Here is a 21,234-nt window from a genome sequence, read left to right on the forward strand (position 1 = left end):
AAGGTTTATTTCTAAGCAGCCAGTTGGAGAAGCCCCTCACCCCCACCTCACCCTTATGGAAATGTCCTGGAAGTCTTGAATACTTAGCTTCAAGGTCATACCTGGCTACCAGGGAGGTAGGACATGCAATCTTTCGGCTAGGCAGCTTTAAGCACAATGACAATGGTCATAGAGAGGCGACTTGCCATCTCAGCCACATCCCCAAATCCAAGTTCCCCCTCCTCTGTGCCACCACAGCCACCCATGGCCATGTCCCTTCTTGTGGTGTTTTTTCTGCTTCTCTTGTCCAGTAGCTTTCATATGGTTCAGAATGGCCACCTTAAACTTCCTTTTTACTTTTCCATTTTAGTTCCCTGCAGCTAATTGGCTATATCCCTTCTTGTCCAAATTTTCAAATGAAGGATCACCTTTTCACACCAGGCCCTACAAGTCATACAATTGCTGGTCTGCCAATGGATTCACTGGCCTAAAGACAGGTGTCCATCTTGGTCCAATTAACTGGCAAGGGGAGGGACTGGGGGACTGTATATTACAGATGGTGACTTATCTCAGATGGGGTTGAGACAAGGTATGTAATGACTGACATATCCAGACAACTGTGTTTTCCCCTGACATATTCAGGTGAATCAAGTAGGTGGGCAACAGATGTCCTCACATATTGCATTAGTTTCCTAGTATTGTTTTAACAAAGTTCCACAAACTGAGTGGCTTAAAACAATAGAAATTTATTGCCTCAAGGTTCTGGAGGCGGAAGTCTGAAATCACAGTGTTGGCAGAGCCATGCTCCCTCTGCACCCTGCCTTGCCTCTTCTCTTCTAGCTCCTGTGGTTTGCTCACAATCTTTGGTCATCACATGGTTGTCTTCTTATAGACATCGGTTGTACTGGAGTAGTGTCTACCCTACTCCAGTATGACCTCATCTTAACTAATAATATCTGCAACAATCCTATTTCTAAATAAGGTCACTATCTGAGGTAATGGGGGTTAGGACTTCAACATCTTTTTTGGGGAGGACACAATTCAACCCTAACACATACCTACTTGGTTGCACAATCAATTTCTCCACAAATCAGGGAGACATCTAACCCTTATAGCAGACTTACTACCAGAAGTACAATCCTTACTCAAAAGATATATGACACTGCAGCAAGTACTATGATAAAGATGTTTTTACTGTGTCTTTCTGTATTCATCAAATGTTCTTAGTTATGCTATTAATAAGTGGTCTTGGTGTTAGTAACCTCCTTCCAGAAAAGAAAAAAGGTAAAAAGAGAATCGGTATTCAAAGGTAACAACAAGGAATAATTTTTATTTACTTCATAAACATATATTTTAAAAGTCACTGCTTAAAGTCTATTAATTGGAAAAAATAAATCTATCCAGTAGACAAAATACAAAAGCACTAAGAATGCATCAAACTCTTAGCTCCGATAGTGTCTTATGTGGAGCCTTCATAAAGGCCAAGATGGCTGCCATCTTCAAGGAGGGTAGAACCTTGAGTAACTGCAGGAAGTCATGACCATGTCGAAGAGAGTAATGGAGAAGCTAGAGGCAGCCACTGAAATGCAGTTTGGCATAAAAGGATATGAATGTGTAAATAACTTTTTCCTGTGGAATGCCAACCTCTCCCTTTAAAAAAACAAATGGCAAAGAGACATTTTAATAGTTTTAGAGAAGAGAAAAACTCATCTTGGAACTAAAGGAAATGTGCCAGAATCATAATGTAACGTAGGAAGGGAATTGTGTCAATAATTTGTATACATAAAATCCTTAAAACATTCCTATGCAGTAGGAAGTATTATCTCTCTCTCTCTCTCTTTTTTTTTTGGATAAGAAAATGAGACCATTTCAAGAGTCTGAGTGCCCATCTCCCTTCTCCCATTCTCACAGAACCTTCCTCCCTCTCCCTTGTGTCATCCATACAGCTGCATTCATGCCATTCTCCTCGGCAAGAAGCCTCGCTGCATTCCTATTACCTAGAACAGACTTTTCATAGCAGAACCCTTTTGTTAAGGGAAACTCTGTACAGACGTTATTTATATCGACTTACGTGATTTATATCAATTTATGTTTATCAAATAAACAAAAAGGGTACTTTATGAAGATTTTTTAAAGTTTAGATTAATAGTATTATGAAGTTAACAAGAACAAAGAAACTATTCTCATAAAAACAGCACTTTGAAATTAGGCAGTGAAACACAGATGAAGATGAATATTAGTGTTACTCAGCACCAGTAGTCAGTTAATTTCAGCATTTGGTGATAAAATAAAAAGAAAACCCTAATCCATGCAGACATCATAAATCTGTTCTCCACATTATATCCTACTGATCTTTTAAAAATACAAACCCAAGGGGCGCCTGGGTGGCTTAGTCGTTAAGCGTCTGCCTTCAGCTCGGGTCATGATCCCAGGGTCCTGGGATCGAGCCCCACATCGGGCTCCCTCCTCCGTGGGAAGCCTGCTTCTCCCTCTCCCACTCTCCCATTCTCCCTGCTTGTGTTCCCTCTCTCGCTGTGTCTCTGTCAAATAAATAAATAGTATCTTTAAAAAAAAAGAAATGCAAACCCAATTAACATATTTCATCAACTCATTAAAATGCCATCGATTGTAAGTTGCATCATTATTTTATGTATAGTCCAAAAAGAAAAAAATGCTAATTAAATGTTGATTTGGGAGATACTAAGATGTTAAAAAAAGTGTGTCTCATAATCATTGGAATGTGGTATGCCAGCCCCTTCAGCCTCTTAAAAAAACCCGTGGCGTCTAGTTCTCTCAGGATCAGGACACTGCTCCTGACATTCTAGGAAACCTCCATGGCTTCACCATTGTGTTCTCTGCATTCGAGCTGCCCTGGCCTTCTTTCCATTCACCCAGCCTTCCAGGTGGCAGATCAAGCTTCACTTTCTCTGGAGAGCCTTCCCTGACCTCCCTGATCAGGCCACACCCTTGAGCACTTGGGTGTCTCTCCTTGACCACACTCCCCATGGTTGACATCTTCTTTGGTTCCCATCTTAGTTTGGCTTATGTGTTTATGTGATCAGCATCTCACTCGGCGAGGGCAGAGAACATGAAGTTCTGCTCCCCACTGTAACCCTAGTGCTTGGCACAGCAACCGCTAGTGTCTGATACACAGAAAGCACTCAAACATTTGTTGAATAAATGAATTGAAATAAAAATTTTAAAAATTCATGTTGCAGTTTTTAGGATACTCTTCAGTTCAGAGGATCTCGAAGATCCATGAATGTGAGTAGTAAGACTTCTGTTTCACGGTTGAATCATTAACAGTATCTACCAAATTCTTGTCTCCTTCTCACAGATCCCACATTTAGACAAAAAGCATTGAAAATTACTCACTATATGTTAAAACTCCCCTTAGCTCAATGTTTTTATCAGAAGGTGGTCAGTGTGTTTTTGTAAACTCTCAGTTCCAAGATTCTGTGCTGAGCTGGTATGTCTGAGCTTCTCCTAATTCTCAGGCTCCCTCTCCGCTCTGATTATACCTGCCTTGTACAGGCACGAACCCAAAGTGGGTTGGTCAGAGCTCAGCCTTCTGAAACAATGACACATTTGTAAGAAATTCTCCTGTGTTCACAGTGATGACAGATGCTCTCCTGCATCTGCCTGGAGATCTTCTAGATCTAGTTCATCCAGATTATGGGAGCACAAGTTAAGGCTTTAATATCTGGTACATAAAACATCTAAGGGTGTACGTATTTCTTTTGCATAACAAGCTTTAAGTTAGTGAAAAATATTCCGAAAAAGGATATTTGAATAAAACACCTGCAGAACCTCAGAGGTACATTTATTTGCAAAACCAAAGGGTATGTGAAAACCACTGACTGGTTCTATTGAGTCTTTTTTCTTTCTTCTTCTTTTTTTTAATATTTTATTTTTTAAAGCAAACTCTGTGGGACCTGAACTCATGACCCCCAGATCAAGAGTCGTATGCTCTACCAACTGAGCCAGCCAGGCACCCCTGGCTGTATCAAGTCTTCATGCTTGATTTACCAGGGACTTCCTGATCTGTTCCCTGGCTGCTCCTCAGTGGGCCCAGCACCCAGCTTCACATTTTGCAATTGTACAATACTTAGGACTTGCCCCTGGAATGAGCTCTGCCCTCACGTACCTTAGGCCCAAAGGACTGCCCCTAGTTTTTCTGTTTTGGTCTCTGTTTTCTGTTCTGTTCTAGTCTTTGTGAATCTTCCCTGACATGCTGCCAGCTCAATTCCCTCCAATGCTCTAACCAGACAGCTTGGATCTCTGCTGTATGTGACCTTGCTATAGTCTGTCTGTCTGTCTCCCCATTAGACTGCACACTTCCTGAGGAAGGGGAACTCATCTTTGCATTGTTGGCATGGTCCAGGACTAGGTGTGCAGCAAACACTGAAAGAAGCCTTTTCAGAGCCTTGCCGATCTGGATAGTTTCAATTTTTTGCCAGTAGAAAAATTTCTATCTGTGGTTTTCAATTGTATTTCCTTGATCACTAGTAAGAGTAAGCATCTTTTCATCTTTTTATTAATTTATTTTTTAGACAGAGAGACCGTGCACAAGGCGGGGGGTGGTTGGGAGGCACAGAGGGAGAGGAGAGAATCTTAAGCAGACTTCATGTCCAGCTTGCAGTCTGACCTGGGCCTGGATCTCACAACCCTGAGATCATGACATGAGCTGAAATCAAGTCGGATGCTTAACCAACTGAGCCACGCAGGCATCCCGTTAGGTAACTCTTTCTTCATGTTCTTTGCCCATTTTTCCATGAGGCTATTTATCTTACTAATTTGCCTTGACACTTGCAAACTATTGTTTTTTAAAGATCTTATTTATTTGAGGGAGACCGAGAGCGAGAGCGAGAGAGCACGAGTGGGTGGGAGGAGCAGAGGGAGAGGGAGAAGCAGGCTCCCCACTGAGCAGGGAGCCCGATGCAAGGCTTGATCCCAGGACCCTGAGATCATGACCTGAGCTGAAGGCAGATGCTTCACCGACTGAGGCACCCAGGCGACCTGACACTTGCAAGACTATTTCAAAAAGATCTCCCAAGTAGGAAATTCCATAACCTTTTGTAGTCCTTCATCCCGTTGTGTTTAAACCTAAATCCCACACACTGCAGTGGGCACTCATTTCCTCTTGTTTTGATCCCTGCTGTGTAAATGGAGACTAGCTGATTATCATCAATTATGGTGAAATCATTCTTAAAAAAAAAAGTATTAAATAACCCAAGCCTCCCTTATTTAATTAAATAATCATAATTATTTAACCTATACTCATAGATCTTATTTCCTAATTATTTTTCTCTTTATTACTAAACTCTACATTATTATTTTTTTAAGATTTTATTTATTTGACAGAGAGAGAGCACAAGCAGGGGAGCTGCAGGCAAAGGGAGAGGGAGAAGCAGGCTCCCTGCTGAGCAGGGAGCCCGATGTGGGGCTCAATCCCAGGACCCTGAGATCAAGACCTGAATTGAAGGTGGTACACCCTTAACTGACTGAGCCACCCAGCTGCCCCTAAACTCTACATTCTTTTTTTCTTTTTTTAGTATTCTATTTATTTGTCAGGGAGAGAGCAAGCGAGCAAGCATAAGCAAGGGCAGTGGCAGGCAGAGGGAGAAACAGGCCCCCTGCCGAGCAAGGAGCCCAATGTGAGACTTGATCCCAAGACCCCAGGATCAGGACCCTGAGCCAAAGGCAGACGCGTAACCAACTGAGCCACCCAGGCATCACTAAACTCTACATTCTTTGGTCTAGAATCTAGAGCTTAAAAATGGGGCCCAGGGACTGGCTAGTTGTAGGCATAACTGGAAGATGACCTTATGGTTCCTGATGTCTGTACTTCTATTCCTGTCTCCCATTATGGTGCCTCCACTCCTTGCAAGGCTATATTCTTGTTTCATTGCTTGATAATCACTCCTAAAATACCTATCAGCCAGACTGAGGAAGATTACAGAGAAAGACTCCCTTTTAGTAATTATTGCTCTGCCCCAAGTACCTGACACTCTTAATCAAAATTCTGTGACTTTCTTACCATTTGTCCACATTAGTAAGGATTCTACATTAATAATGCCAATCCTATTCCCTAAAATCGACACCATTTTAGCAAATGGGTTTTAAAACAAATTTAATGGCTATGTTTCTTCTTTTTTTTCCCTAGATTACTGGCCACTTTGTCCTCAAACCCCATTCTCCCAAGTTAGCATGTATTTTCATAACCATGCTCTGAGTTTGGTCCTCTGTCCAGTGAGCCTTTATAGGATGGTTGTAACCTGATTCCCTAATACATGGGTGAGTGTTTTCTATAGAATATAATTTTAAACATGTTAAAAATCAAAATAGACTGCATCAAGTCTCCCAAATCCCCCTTTCAAGGTCATAAAGAATGAGTCTGACAAGGCTTTTCTCTTCATGAGTATTCACGTATCTGTCCAAGTTTTTTTTTTTTTAAAGCTTTAATTCAGGTCATCCTTTAACTTTAGAAATTGTATTATTCTGCTAGAGTTGTTCTAACACAGTACCACAGACTGGATGGCTTAAACATAAATCTATTTTCTCATAGTTCTGTAACATAGAAGTCAAGGTGCTGGCAGGTTGGCTTCTTCTGAATCCTTTCTCCATGGCTTGTAAATGGCTACCTTTTCTCTGTGTCTTTACATGGTCTTCCGTCTGCACATATCTGTGTCCTAATCTTTTTAGGAAAGCAGCATTGAGTTGCCATAAACCCAGAAGAACCTGGAAATAAGAATCCATGGGCTATAAAGAAGGGAAGCATTTCAAGAAAAGGCTGATCAACAGCATGAAATGTCAAGTATGCTACAGTCGAAAGATATCCTTTAGATTTGGCAATTATAGAGTTATTAAGTAACATAACAGGAGTAAGAGGGAGGTAAGAGTTATCTTAAGGAATGAGTGAGAGAAAGGGCCATGGAAGCAGTGAGTACTTTGTGAAGGAAAAGAGTAAGAGCAGAAAGGGATGTAGGGTCAAGGATGTGATTTTTTTTTTTTTTAAGGTGGCAACTTGAAGAGAAAGTACTTCAAGAGTAATTTATTGCATATTAATCTCTGAATCATTCTGAGTCATTCATTGTTTTCATTGAATTTTTTTTTCTTTTTTTAAAATGGAAACAAAGCAGAGATATAGCGGTAGCGTTTGGAAAAAGCCCAGATAGAGTAAGTAAGGCCGGCCAAAGGTTATTCTCTGCTTAACCATAATGTACAGATCCCAGGCAATTTACTTAAACTCTCTAAATCCCAGTTTCTCATGTATATAACAATGGTACCCATTTTATAAGCTTGTTGCAAGGATTAAATGCCTCACCTGTTACAAGCACTCAATAATGTTGAATATTACTATAGTGATTAGGTTTGTTATTAAGAGGTGGCTTTAGAGGGATCAAGCAAATTCTATTTGATTGACTGTGGATTTTAAGATGGTTCTTAGGTGAATAACTGTTCATTGAGACCAAAACAGAAAACAACAACAAACTGATTTTTTACTGAAGTAATCAGGTCTATTTCAATGCTAAATCATACCTTAACCCCACAGTGAAGATTTTTCTTTTTAAAGATTTTATTTATTTGAGAAAGAGAGGGAGAGAGAGCACAGCCAGGGGGAGGGGCAGAGGGAGGAGAAACACTCCCCACTGAGCAGGGAGCCTGACACGGGGTTCCATCCCAGGACCCTGGGATCATGACCTGAGCCAAAGACAGATGCTTAACTGAGCCACCCAGGCGCCCCCCCAGTGAAGATTTTTGAAAGTGAAGACTGTCAACCAATCTCTCCAAATCCCTAAATAATTCTATAAGCCATTTAGAACTTCTAAACATATATTTTTAAGATTTTATTTTTGAGAGAGAGAGCATGAGTTGGGGAGATGAGCACAGGGAGAAGCAGACTCCCCTGCTAGGGAGGAGCCTGACACGGGACTCAATCTCAGGACCCTGATATCATGACCTGAGCTGAAAAGGCAGATGCCCAACCGACTGAGCCACCTGGGTGCCCCTAGAAATTCTAAATATTATGTAGATGTTAGAATACTAGCATAGTTATTTACTTAAAAAAAAATCGATTTATTTAAACTAAAAAAAAAAACCCACCTATTTCTCCCAATCCCAACCCCCTGCCTCTGGCAACTACCAATCTGTTCTATCTGTGAGCTTGGTGTGTGTGTGTATATATATATATATATATATATATATATATATATATATATATGTAATATATATATATTAAATTTCACATATAAGAGAGATCATATGGTATTTGTCTTTCTCTGTCTGCCTTATTTCATTTAGCATAATACCCTCTGGGTCCATCTATGTTGTTGCAAGTAGCAAGATTTCTTTTTTATGGCTGAATAATATTCTGGGGTTTGTGTGTGTGTACGTGTGTGTGTGCATGTGTGTGTGTACTACAACATCTTTGTCCATTTGTCCAATGGTGGACACTTAAGTTGTTTCCATATCTTGGCTATTATAAATAATGCTGCAATGAACATGAGGTGCATATGTCTTTTGAATTAGTATTTTTCTTTTCCTTGGATAAATACCCAGAAGTCAAATTGCTAGATCATATGGTAGTTCTATTTCTAATTTTTTGAAGAATCTCCATACTGTTTCTCACCAACAGCACACAAGCGCTTCCTTTTCTCCACATCCTCAGCAACACTTATTTGTCTTTCCATTCAGACAGGTATGAGGCAGTATTTCATTGTTGTTTTGATTTGTATTTCCCTGATGATTAAATGTAGAGCATTTTTTGTGTACCTTTTGGCCACTGGTATGTCTTCCTTGGAAAAATGTCTGTCCATATCTTCTGCCCATTGAAAAATTAGATTTGTTTTTGTTTTTTGCTATTGAGTTGTATGAGTTCTTTATATATTGTGGATATTAGTCCCTTATCAGATATATCATTTGCAAATGTCTTCTCTCATTCAATACGTTTCTCTTTCATTTTGTTGATGGCTTCCTTTGCTACGTTGAAGCTTTTAAGTTTGATGTAGTCCCACTTGTTTACATTTTTGCTTTTGCTTTGGGTGTCAGATTGAAAAAAATTATCACCAAGACTTATGTCAAGAAGCTTACTGCCTCTGTTTTCTCTCAGGACTTTTATGGTTTCAGGTCTTACATTTGTCTTTAGTCCATTTTGAGTTTGTGTATGGTATAAGAGAGTGGTCTATTTTCTTTCTTTTGCAGGTGAGTAGTTTTCCTAACATCATTTATTGAAGAAACTGTCCTTTCCCCAGTGTATACTCTTGTCTCCTTTGTCATAAATTAAATGACCATACATGTGTGGGTTTATTTCTGGGCTCTCTATTCTGATCCATTGATCTGCCTATTTTTGTGCCAATACCACACTGTTTTAGTTACTATAGCTTTGCAATACAGTTTGAAATCAGGGAGCATGACACTTCCAGCTTTGTTTTTCTAAATCAAGATTGGTTTGGCTATTCAAGGTCTTTTATGAATTCATACAAATTTTAGGACTGTTTGTTCTATTTCTGCAAAAAATCCCATTAGAATTTCGATAGGGATTGCACTGAATATGTATATTGCTTTGGGTAATATGTATATTTTAAGAGTATTAATTCTTCCAATCCATGAATATGGAATATCTTTCCATTTATTTGTGTCTTCTTCAATTTCTTTCACTAATGTCTTGTAGTTTTCAATGTACAGGCCTTTCACCTCCTTGGTTAAATTTATTTATTGGTACTTTAAATCTTTCTGATGTAATTATAAATGGAATTGTTTTCTTAATTTCTTTTTCTGATAGTTCATTATCAGTGTACAGAAATGCAATGGGTTTTTGTGTATTGATTTTTGTATCCTGTGAATTTTCTGAATTCTTTTTACTAGTTCTAACAGTTTTCTGATGGAATCTTTAGAGTTTTCTAGAAAATGTCGCTTGCAAATAGTGATAGTTTCACTTGTTCCTTTACAATTTGGATACTTTTTATTTCTTTTTCTTGCCTAATTGCTCTGGCTAGGATTTTCAATACTATGTTGAATAAAACTAGTGAGTGGGCATCCTTGTCTCATTTGTGATTTTAGAAGAAAAACTTTCAGTTATTACCACTGAGTATATGTTAACTGCGGGCTTGTAATACAGCATGTGGACTTTATTATGTTGAGGTATGTTTCCTCTATATTGCTTTGCTGAGAATTTTTATCATAAATGAAAGTTGAATTTTGTCAAATTTATACAATTAATAATCTTTAGGTACTGAGTATATTATCTCTTTGCCTGCAAAATATTAGCCAACATTTTCTCCCAGGAAATTTATTAATTTTAAGTATCATTCATGAAACAAACTTTATTTTTTATTTATTTAGTTTTTAAAGATTTTATGCTTAAGTAATCTCTATACCCAACATGGGAGCTCAAACTTACAACCCCAAGATCAAGAGTCACATGCTCTACTGAGTAAGCCAACCAGGCACCCACAAAACTTTATTTTTAAAAAAAGATTTTACTTGGGCGCCTGGGTGGCTCAGATGGTTAAGCATCTGCCTTCGGCTCAGGTCATGATCCCAGGGTTCTGGGATCAAGTCCTGCATCGGGCTCCCTGCTCCTTGGGAGCCTGCTTCTCCCTCTGCTTCTCTTTCTCTCTCTCTCTCTCTCTCTGTCTCTCATGAATAAATAAATAAAATCTTTAAAAAAAAAGATTCTACTTATTTATTTGTCAGAGAGAGAGAGTGCACAAGCAGGGGGAGTGGCAGGCAGAGGGAGAAGCAGGCTCCCTGGTGAGCAAGGAGCCCGAAGTGGGACTTGATCCCAGAAGTCTGGGATCATGACCTGAGCCAAAGGCAGACGCTTAACTGACTGAGCCACTCGGGCATCCCAAAACTTTATTTTAAATGTACTTGATCTGCCATTCTTTTCCTTTATGGCTTCCAGATTTGAGTTTTGTGTAGACTCTACTTCCAGGCTCAAATAATATTCTCCCTCATTTTCTTATGGTACTTTCCTAGTGTATATTTGTGTGTATAACATTTACTTCTTCAATCCATATAAAATATTTTTAATAGTATAAGATAGGGATTTAGTTATTTTTTTCTATTTTGTGGCTTTTTTGATAGCCAGTTGTTACAATAATTATTCAATGGTTCTTCATTTCCCCACTGATTTCAAATGTTAAGTGGGCATTTTATTTTTTATTTATTTATTTTTATTGGAGAGGCTGGGAAAGGAGGGGCAGAGGAAGAGAGAGAAAATCTTAAGCAGGCTCCATGCACAGCGCAGGGCTGGACATGGGGATCGATCTCACAACCCTGAGATCATGATTTGGAGGAAAATTAAGAGTCAGATGCTTAACTGATGAGCCACCCAGTTGCTCCTTAAGCAGGCATTTTAGATGAGACTCAAAGGAGGGGGAGAATTTGGATGTGGGGGTCTGACAGGAATTGACTCACATGACTGGGGCCAAATTCACAGGGACAGCATGAGAAAATGATGGGTGTTCTTTAAGGAATGCTGAGTGTGGTGGTCCTGGAGCCAGGAAGTGCTCAGTTTATAATAACCTCAATAATAATTTAGGGTGTCTGGGTGACTCAGTTGGTTAAGCGACTGCCTTTGGCTCGAGTCATGATCCTGGAGTCCCAGGATTGAGTCCCGCATCGGGCTCCCTGCTCAGCGGGGAGTCTGCTTCTCCCTCTGATCCTCCCCTCTCTCATGTGCTCTCTCTCTTTCTTGCTCTCTCAGATAAATAAATAAAATCTTAAAAAAAATAATAATTTAAAGAAAAACAGCAACCTTGAATTTTAGTATATAGCTAAACCTTTTTGTTTTTTTTTTAATTTTTTTAAAAAATAAAATTCATTATCCATTCAGAATAGAAACTTTCTGCAACCTTGAATAAAAGGAAATACCTTAGGGCACCTGGGTGGCTCAGTTGGTTAAGCGACTGCCTTCGGCTCAGGTCATGATCCTGGAGTCCAGGGATCGAGTCCCATATCGGGCTCCCTGCTCAGCGGGGAGTCTGCTTCTCCCTCTGACCCTCTTCCCTCTCGTGCTCTCTGTCTCTCATTCTCTCTCTCTCAAATAACTAAATAAAATCTTTAAAAAAAAAAAGGAAATACCTTAAACTTGATGTGAAAAAACCTGCAGCACACATCATACTCTATGGCAAAATACTGAAAGCCTTCCCATAAGACAAGAATGCCTGGTGTCATCTTCTTTCTTCAACATTTTAGTGGAAGTCTTAGCCAATGTCATAAGGCAAGGACAAATAAGATATGAGGATTAGAAAGGAAGAAATATGTCACTATTCACAGAGGACATGAATGTGCCAGAAAATCTAAAAAAATATGAATTATTAAAATTAGTAAGTGGCTTGGTAAGATCACCAAATAAAAGGACATTTACTAGAAGCAAAAATCGTTTTTATTAGTAGCTACAAATAGAAAATACAATTTTAAGAAGCAATATAACTTTAATCAAACACCTAGAAATCTAACAAAATATATGTAAGATTTCTATAAGAAATCCCTAACCAAAATTAAGGAATACTTAAAAAAAAAAAAAAAAAACTTCTAAAAAGAAGGATATACTGTATTTTTGGATTGGAAACTTGATAGTGTAAAGATGTTAATTCACCATAAATGGAGTTATATATTCATTGCAATCCCAATCAAAACACGAATAGGTATTTTTGTGGAAATACAAGCTAAGTGTAAAAACAAAAAAAAAATAAAAATAAAATAGGAGTCAAGAGTTTCTATAATCATTTTCATGTAAAAGGTGAAATTTAGGGGTGTCTGGGTGGCTCAGTCAGTAAAGTGTCTGCCTTCAGCCCGGGTCATGATCCCAGGATCCTGGGATCGGGTCCCACATCAGGGGTCATTGCTCAGGGGGGAGCCTACTTCTCCCTCTGCCCCTCCCCCTGCTCGCATTTTCTTTCTCTCTCAAATAAATAAATAAAATCTTAAATAAAAAAAGGGTGAAATATGGCTGATTTGGCATTGGAAGAAGACAATACAATGTAAATATTTAAACTCTTCAGTATTTGCTGCTCTTGTACCAGGCACACTGCTGGGTATTTTCCAGTTAGCATTCCCCAAAACCTCAGCTCATGAGGTGCTCAGAGATAAAAGGGTTCCACAGTCACAAGCCTATAGGAAAAGCTCCATGGTACAGTCTCCTCTTGGGGGATTCATGGTGGACAGCAGGATTTTAAAGGCTCTGACAAATTCCAGAGAAGAAAAGAAAATAGATTGTGTTTAACCCAGGATTTTCCAAACTTATTTGATCATACAAGCCCTCTTTGAGAAACACTGGCCTGGAGTGCTTTTTATATGTATCTGTTCTTACCATATCTGTGAAATAGCCAAGAGTTGAATTGTTCATTTTATGGATGAAGAAATGGAACCTCAGGCAGCTAAAGACTTATATAGGTCACATAGCTACTAATACAGAATCTTCAATGCAAATCTATAAAAAAAAAAAAATCTAGTACTTTTTCCGGGATGAAACACTACTTACATGCAAAATAGCATTTTAGAAATGGAATAAACCTTTGTGATCTCTTGGAGTAGTAACCTTATAATGTTGATGAGACAACTGGGGCCCAGACAAATTAAGTGCCTTGCCCCAGGTCAAGAGCTTACAGATGAGCAGGAGGAATAAAAGAATCCATGACTCAGTGACTCCCAATTAAGTGCTCTACTGCCCCATATAATTAGGAGACAAATATGTGTCAATGTAGGGTGAGACCAAATTAACTGCCCAGATTGAGTAGGTGCTCACAGATGCTGAATGAACGATTTACCTGAGAAAAGAAGATACTGGAGCTCTGTCAGGCTGTCACGTAATTTTGAAATGAGGGTTTAGGAGCCACTTGACAACTGGGTTATAATATGGTAGAGCACTGAATATTGTCATTTTTAAGAATTTAACCCTTATTTGTATTATTTTATCCCTCTCTCCCAAAAACTGCACATGTCACTTTGAAAAACTAAAAGGAATTTAAATTTCTGATCCAAAGCAATTTCACAGCTGGAATTGGGTACATCCTGGAGTGTCACAGGTTGGGAATCATTTTTCTGAAGTGTGTCAGATCTGAGGACTAGAAGGATAATGCAGTAGGCATGAACACCTGGCCAAACCTGTAGGGCAGGGAAGGGTGTTCACGGCAGGTGCTACTGTCGGAAAGAGCAGGAGGGAAAACCAAAACACTCGTGAGGAGGGCCTCGAGCAGGGCTGGGCTGAAAGTTCTAAGAGTGAGGAAAGGAAAAGCCTCTATTTCACAGCAGAGGGAAAAATGAGGGACTTAGGGAGACAAAAGAGCCAGCCCCCTAAAAGAGGAGGAGAAGTCCATCGAAGTAACAGGGAAGAGGAAGATAAGCAAATGCAAGCATTCCACTGAATTTTGGACTTTAAAAGGAGCAGCAGTCGCTCTGTGTAGCAACATTCTGGCTGTGGCTGAATGGGTGAAATAGCTTGACATCTGCAGACATATTCAGTCTATCAGTGGGAGACATTCCCTTAGCGACAAGGAAAGAGTAACCGGAAACAAAAAAGGAATGTATGTTTTATTCTCCTTTGCTTTATCTTCTCCATGTATGTTACTCTTGGGGACCTTATGCAGGGAGCGGGGCTAGAGCAGAGGATGATTTAGGAGTTCCTGGGTCCCCTGGAGAAATACCATCATATCAATTTGACTGCACCCCATCCTCCTTCCAGAATGTGCAACCTGGTGTCTAGTTAATATAATTTTAATTTACTTGAGAAGTTCTGTTCTTTAATAGTTCATTACTACTATCTCACCCCCAACAAAGCAAGAGAAGATAATCCTTTACTTTCTCAAAAGTAATTATTACCGACATTAAAAACTAAAAAGCAAAAACACGTAAAATCAGGAGTTTCTAGACATTAAAATTTCCTAAGTAACCATCAGCCCACTTGTACCCTCTAAATTTGTTGAATTAGAACCACTCCCTCCCCCAGTCAGTAGACTCTGGTGACACAGTTACTAATGCTGCCCATCATGTAACGTGGGAGGTGGCTCAGAGATGGTACCGGTGGAACAGATGCAAGTTCAAGTATTGAGCAGGACAATTTCTCAGAGAATGTGCTATCCACTCACATTTTCATTTTCAATTTTTATTGCTTTTCTCAGATTATAAAAGTAAATGTTCATTGTAGAAAAACTCAGATCTTTCAAAAATATGTAATGCAGAAAGTGAAAGCAATCAAAATTCCATCCCTTGGAGTGAAGCGCTTCAACTGTTTCCTCTAACATTTATTTAAATTTCATTAACATTTATTTAAAACAAAATAAAACTATTGCGGTGGTCCTTTTTTCAAGCGGGATCATAGTAATGTTTAACTCAGCAACTTACTTTTCTTGCTTAAGATCTGGTTAACTAAAGAGATCCATCATATTGTTAAAAGGTTGTATAGCATTCTCTGGTATGAATGATTCAATTTAACCAGATTTCCACTAATGGAAAAATATTTTTACAATTATTTCACTCTGGTGAACTTCTTGCTCACATATCCTAGTACATAGGTGAAAGCATTTTTGCATTTAAAATCCTAGAAATGGATTTGCAGGATCAAAGGTGCGTGTATTAACATTTTTATTAGGCTGTGCTTGAATCTTAAATCTTTAAAATTGCTGTGCAGTTTGAAACAGTACCGGCCTGATTCTTCGTTGCAAAGTCTAAACATCAGCCACTAAATCTAGTTTTAATTCCTTTTTCAGAAGTCTTTGGAGAGGACAGTTTCCTGTCATAGGCTGGCATGGAACCTCATGTGTTTTCTGTCTGTCAGCGCTACAGCTCTAACGTACGTTAAAAATATTTACTTTTGAGGAGTGAGCTTTTGGAATTTTTTTTTTCAGATGACATTAGCTTTAGGTATCTTTTTGGAGTTTTTAGTAGACTTAAGTAAAATAGGCAAATTAAGGTAATCTATCACTCATTCTTCCTCCTTTCATTCCCTGGAGTGACTATCACATATAGATGCTCTTCGGACAACTGCTTAACACAGGCGCAAGAATCTGCCAATTCTCATCTATTTAGCATACAGTTACTGTTTCTAGCAGTTTTCCAGTATTTGTCACATTAAGCTTAAGTCACCATAGGTGACCATCTTAAGCAATACTTCCACTTCAAGAGAATGAAGATGACAAAATTTCAACAGTAAAAGACTGATAATGGTACCGTCCCAAGCCTCCTACTCTAAAGTGATTTTTGCTTCCTCTGGACTCAGATTTTATTTTTTATTTTATTTTATTTTATTTTTTTTAAAGATTTTATTTATTCATTTGAGACACAGAGATACAGAGAGAGAGAGAGAGAGAAAGCATGAGCAGGGAGAGAGGCAGAGGAGAGGGAGAAGCAGGCTCCCCGCTGAGCCAGGAGCCTGATGTGGGGCTCGATCCCAGGACCCTGGGATCATGACCTGAGCCAAAGGCAGACGCTTAACCATCTGAGCCATCCAGGCGCCCTGGACTCAGATTTTAAATCATCTGTCCTATTCATTAACAAGGTGATGAACTTCCTTTGTTCTTAAAAAGCCATTTCAGTGTTTATATGAATCAAATCACTAACCATATTCTCTCACCTAGATTATATGCTCTACAAGAGGAGGGATTTTGTTTGGTTCACTGATGTTTCCCCAGCATCCAGGACAGTACCTGGCACATAAAAGTTGCTTGGTACATATTTGTGGAAGGAAAGATGAATTCTTTGAAGGCAGAAATCTTATATTTTGCATCTCCATAGTAAATGCCAACTTGCTGATTAAATTAAGGAAAGGATCTTCACTTAGGAACACAATTTAAGATTTTCTTAGAAGCAAAGTGTGGAGTATCCCTTGCCTAAATAATATTCAAGGTTCTTTCCAGCTCTAACTTACTATGAATCTAGTAGTTTTCAAAGAATTAGAATCCAATATAAGAAAATATATATACTACTAAAACTAGAGTGAATATAATTGGGTAAATCTTTGATTTAGAAAGCAGTGCAGTGATTTTTCTAAGTCTTCAGATCATTATAAAGATCAAATGTGGAAACTATATTGACCGCAAACTATATTCTGTAAGCGCCTTTTTGGGGAAAAAAAAAATCATGGCATTGAGTTGTTAATTGGGAATGCCTCTATAAGCATAGAAATATGTATTTAATGTTACTGTATAAGCAAGAAGGCAAAGAAAATATTTATGTACAACATTTATATTCTGGGCTATAAGAACGGTGGTATGACCCTAATGAGAGAGATATCTGCCTTCATATCCATGTCAAATGTTTAGTTATTTGAATTTAAAGTCAATAAAAATAAAAGCAGTGAAAAAGAATAAAAAAGAATCAGAGGGACAGAAAGATCCATCTAAATCTGGGGCATATTTCGAATAATATACAAGATTTTTGGAAATAAAGGAAGAAAGAAAGAGGAAAAATTTTAGAAAGTCACTCCAGAAAAAGTCCATCTTATAAAACTCATTTTAATTCTAGTCTTTCAGTACTTATTTATGTCAGACCACCTTTTAGTGGATGTTTGGTTTCCTGTGCTGAGCCTTAGAAAAATTATCTTGTGGTCAGAAAATAGCATATTCTCAAGTCGGTTGACTGAAAAGACTGTTTTTTTGGCTTACTATTTTTTACAACAAATTTTACTTTAAAAAGAGAGTGAATTAATCAGATTTGAGAACTGTAGTGGATATAGTCTGTCTGCTTAAAAAAGAAAATGAATCAGCCTGAAAGGGATTTTATATAGAACCAATTGACATGAAGAATAGGGCCTGAAATGAAAGCCAGTTTTTGATCTGCGAAAGGAAGAAAGAAAGAAAGAAAAAGAAAAGAAAATGAAAAAGAAAAGAGGAGAGAAAGCTTTAAGAATCCTTGGGTGGGGGAGGGGGAACTTCATAAAACACAGTAGTTAGAAGAAGGCGTGTGCCCAAGTTAGACCACAGAGCAAAGTCTGAACATCAACAACAGAAGCATTCTTGGGGAAAACTAATGCCAGGAGCACTCTTATGGTTAATTTACTAAAATAAAAAGGTAAACAAGTATTCATTTGTTGAAGCTCAGGACATGATAGTACACATGACAGTACACTTGTAATACCGGACCTTCAAGAAAAAGAAATCCTCAAAAAAAAAAATTTTTAAAAGACAAATTATGGAAAAAAACTGTAAACTTAGAACATTTTAACTTAGGTGAGGTAGATGAAAATAGAAAACGAAGTATGAATATGGTAAGATGTTACTGCTTTCAATCATTAATGTTAGAATGTGAAAAATTGTTAGGATCATACATCTTAAGACAAATGGAAAATGGTCCTAAAAATGTACAAAAAATGAATTTTAGCGTTTAAGAAATTCCAATTAATGTGTAAAAACTCCCCTCCCAAAAATGTTCAATTAAATATTTAAGTATGACAGGCTATCTGTCATGTTTTATTATTGATATACTTGCAATATTTATAAATCTCAGGTTTAAAAAAATAAAATATATATTATTTTTAAAAGATGCTTTTGAAGATGAAAAAAAAAAGCATTCTCTGCCTACCTAAGGGCTCACGGGAAAATTGATGCAATGTTCAGTATCTACACCAAAACAAATATATACAAAGTTCTAAATTTCATTTTATAGAAATACCATCTATTAAAGAACAAGGTGCTTTATCTCAGTGACAGGCTTAAGCTCAGCCAGGAATCAGAAAACGTATTCCGAGTGGAGGCCCAGTTCAACTTGATCATTTCATGAACACAATAAATCATCCAAAAAGCCCACCTTAAATAGCTAAAGTAGTCATAAAAATAGGCTGATGGTTACTTTACTCCAGCGATAACATAATCCTCGGTCTTATTGTTGTGGAGCAGATGTCATTATGGGTGGGGCTGACGCGCAGAGCAGCTGAAACATTTTTGTACCACCCCCCGCACACTTCCAATGGGATAGAAGGGGCTCCAAGAAGGTAAGGGGAAAGCTCTCAACAATGAATTCTTACTAGAAATGAGGAAGTTTTGATGTGGTCGTGGTACGCATAAAGACCACAATGAGATTTTAAAAACCCCCCATGATTAACTCCTACCCTGGAAAAGAGATCGTCCCTTTCTCCCCTCCCCTGCCGACTCCTCCTTGGGACACTTGGCTGAGTCTTTCTTTCTCTCCTTCCCACGCTGAGGTGAGGCTGCACGCAAGCCAGGGACGCCTGTTTTTCTCTTCGCGCGGAGAGAACTCTGCGGGTAGGAACCCCGGGTGGCAGGAAGGGAGCGGGCGGCGATGTGGGAAGGCAAAGAAAGCTCGCCAGGGACGAGCCGGGCTGGGGTTGGAAAAAGACACGCAGGCCACCGAGGAGCCGGCCGAGGAGGCCGAGGTGGCCGAGGTGACGAGGGAAATCTCCCGGCTCGGAGGTGGGACCGGACGTTTCCGGCGGGCCACAGTCGCTCTCGGCCTAGCGCGGCTCGCGTTCCGCGCTCCACCGGGGCGGCAGGGAGTTAGAGAGGGTAAACCGCGCCTCGCACTTGCCTGGGACCGGGTGACCAATAACTGGTAATAGTCTTTGCTCGGCGCTGGGCCTTGTCCTACAATTTCGAACAGAGTCTCTGGCAGCCACGACGCCATCTTGGGACGCCACCGCCGTCGCTAAGACAACCAGGAAGGGGCGGGGCTTGATTGGGGTCATGGGGCCAAAGCCCTAGTTTCAATCGAACCCCGCTTTTGGGCTAGCAGGGGGTTTCTGCCTTGGGGTGATCGACCTCTCTCCCAAGAGTCAGAGGGAACTCTGGTCCGTGAAATTTCAACCCTCAGGCCCCGGTGACCCGAAAGGGAATTAGTTCCTGCTACCATGGAGGGGAGGGGGTGACCCCGGCGGAGGGATACCAAGCACAGCCTCACATTCCCCTTCCTGGTCCCTCGATCGGGAGGAGATCTCAGGCCGCTGGGAGAGAGTCGCTCGGGGCGGTGGGGGAGGGAGGGGCGATGTGATGGGCCGCGAGTAGGCAGCGGGGCCTTTCCCGCGGACGAGCTCGTCAGCCCGAGCCGGCGGGCAAAATAGTTCCCGGAGGGTGTTGGAACGGGCGGGGAGGGAGGCGGCGCGGGCGGAGGCGCACGCCGGTCGTGGTGCTGCGGCTCAGCTGATAATTGAAGGGACCCGAGGAGCCGCCGCCGCCGCCGCCGCCGGGGGGGGTGGGGGGAGCGAGTGGAAGTTACTGCCGCGCCACCGAGTCCGGACCGGAGACTTTGGGGCCTAACTAGGTAATTGGGGCGCAGTTCTGAGCGGCCGGGCCAGGCTTGGGGGAGGGGGTTGTGCCGAGGGGTTGGGGGGGCGGCCGGGGGGGGTGGGGAGGAGCTGGAACAGAAAGTCCCAGGAAGCCTGGTTGTGTCATCGCCGCGATTCGGCTCCCGCTCGGCCTGCTCCCGGCGGCGGCGGCGGTGGGGCCGCGGAAGGACCGGGCTGGGGGTTGACGGGCGAGGCGCTCGAGGGAGACCGGGGCCGGGCGGGAGCGGGGGGTTAGCTGGGTTCCTCCTCCGGCCCCCCGCGATGAGGTGGGCCCTTCACGGAACCAGGGTAAGGCGTGCGGGTCTTGGGGAGCCCGGTGGTGGCCGGGGGGGCCGGAAGTGGGCTTTGGAGCTTGGGGGGCGTCTAGGAAGCGAGAAAGTGGGGGGCCGGAAGTGCAGGTGGGGGGTGTGAAGACGGCAAGGGTTCCCCGGAAATGGGATGGGGGGCCCGGAAACCGGGAGAGAGGAGGCTCCAGGGCCGGGGACGGCCCGGAAATGGAAACTAGGGAGCAGCTCGAGTGACAACAGTTGTGGGAAGCGAGGGTCAGAGGAGGGAAGAGGCCGGAGCGACTTTAGACCGCAGTAAGGGGTTTCCTGCCAAGGGGGGAGGGTTGTGGGCGGGCGAGGCCGGAGACGGGGTCTGCGCTGGGCAGTTTCTTTAGCCGTGGGAAGTTGAGGCTGAGTGAGGATGACGAAGAGACGGGCATGCAGGGGGGCTGGAAAAGAGGCCGAGAAACTTGGCTGAGAAGAGCAGAGCATGCTTCTAAATAGATCAGAATGGAAATCGGGGGTGGGGGTCCAGGACTTGGGAGGGAGGTGGACCAATTGTCGCTCCAATCTTATTAGCATTCAAAGCGAATCAGGCGATTAATTTATTTATATGTGGATTACATAAAACCTATTACATCGTTTGTCCATTCAGTTCCCCCTCTTCTGCATCCTCCTCCATGGTGAGTGGGTTTCTAGTTCAGAAACAAGTTACAGGGGAGTTCAAATAACGAAGGTTGGAAAATC

General features: G+C 41.0%; 2 protein-coding genes across 15 annotated transcripts in view; one reads left to right on the top strand and one right to left on the bottom strand.

Moving 5' to 3' along the window:
• FBXO36 (F-box protein 36) overlaps positions 1-19,563 on the bottom strand; it is an 85,257-nt gene extending 65,694 nt beyond the window's left edge. Inside the window, exon 1 of the mRNA XM_028105331.2 lies at positions 19,468-19,563. Coding sequence (XP_027961132.1) covers positions 19,468-19,563 — 96 coding nt within the window. The remainder of the gene's footprint in view (positions 1-19,467) is intronic.
• A 505-nt stretch (positions 19,564-20,068) lies between these two features.
• TRIP12 (thyroid hormone receptor interactor 12) overlaps positions 20,069-21,234 on the top strand; it is a 137,053-nt gene continuing 135,887 nt past the window's right edge. For 12 of the 14 annotated variants that reach the window (XM_028105255.2, XM_088021521.1, XM_028105257.2 and 9 more), the window contains exon 1: positions 20,069-20,196. The gene's annotated coding sequence lies outside the window, so the exon portion shown is untranslated. The remainder of the gene's footprint in view (positions 20,197-21,234) is intronic. The other 2 variants (XM_028105263.2, XM_028105268.2) reach the window with 1 other exon arrangement.

This window comes from Eumetopias jubatus, unplaced genomic scaffold, assembly GCF_037043125.1.
Source record: "Eumetopias jubatus isolate StellerSeaLion01/CBP00866 unplaced genomic scaffold, mEumJub1_p1.0 scaffold_3, whole genome shotgun sequence".
NCBI lineage: Eukaryota > Metazoa > Chordata > Mammalia > Carnivora > Otariidae > Eumetopias > Eumetopias jubatus.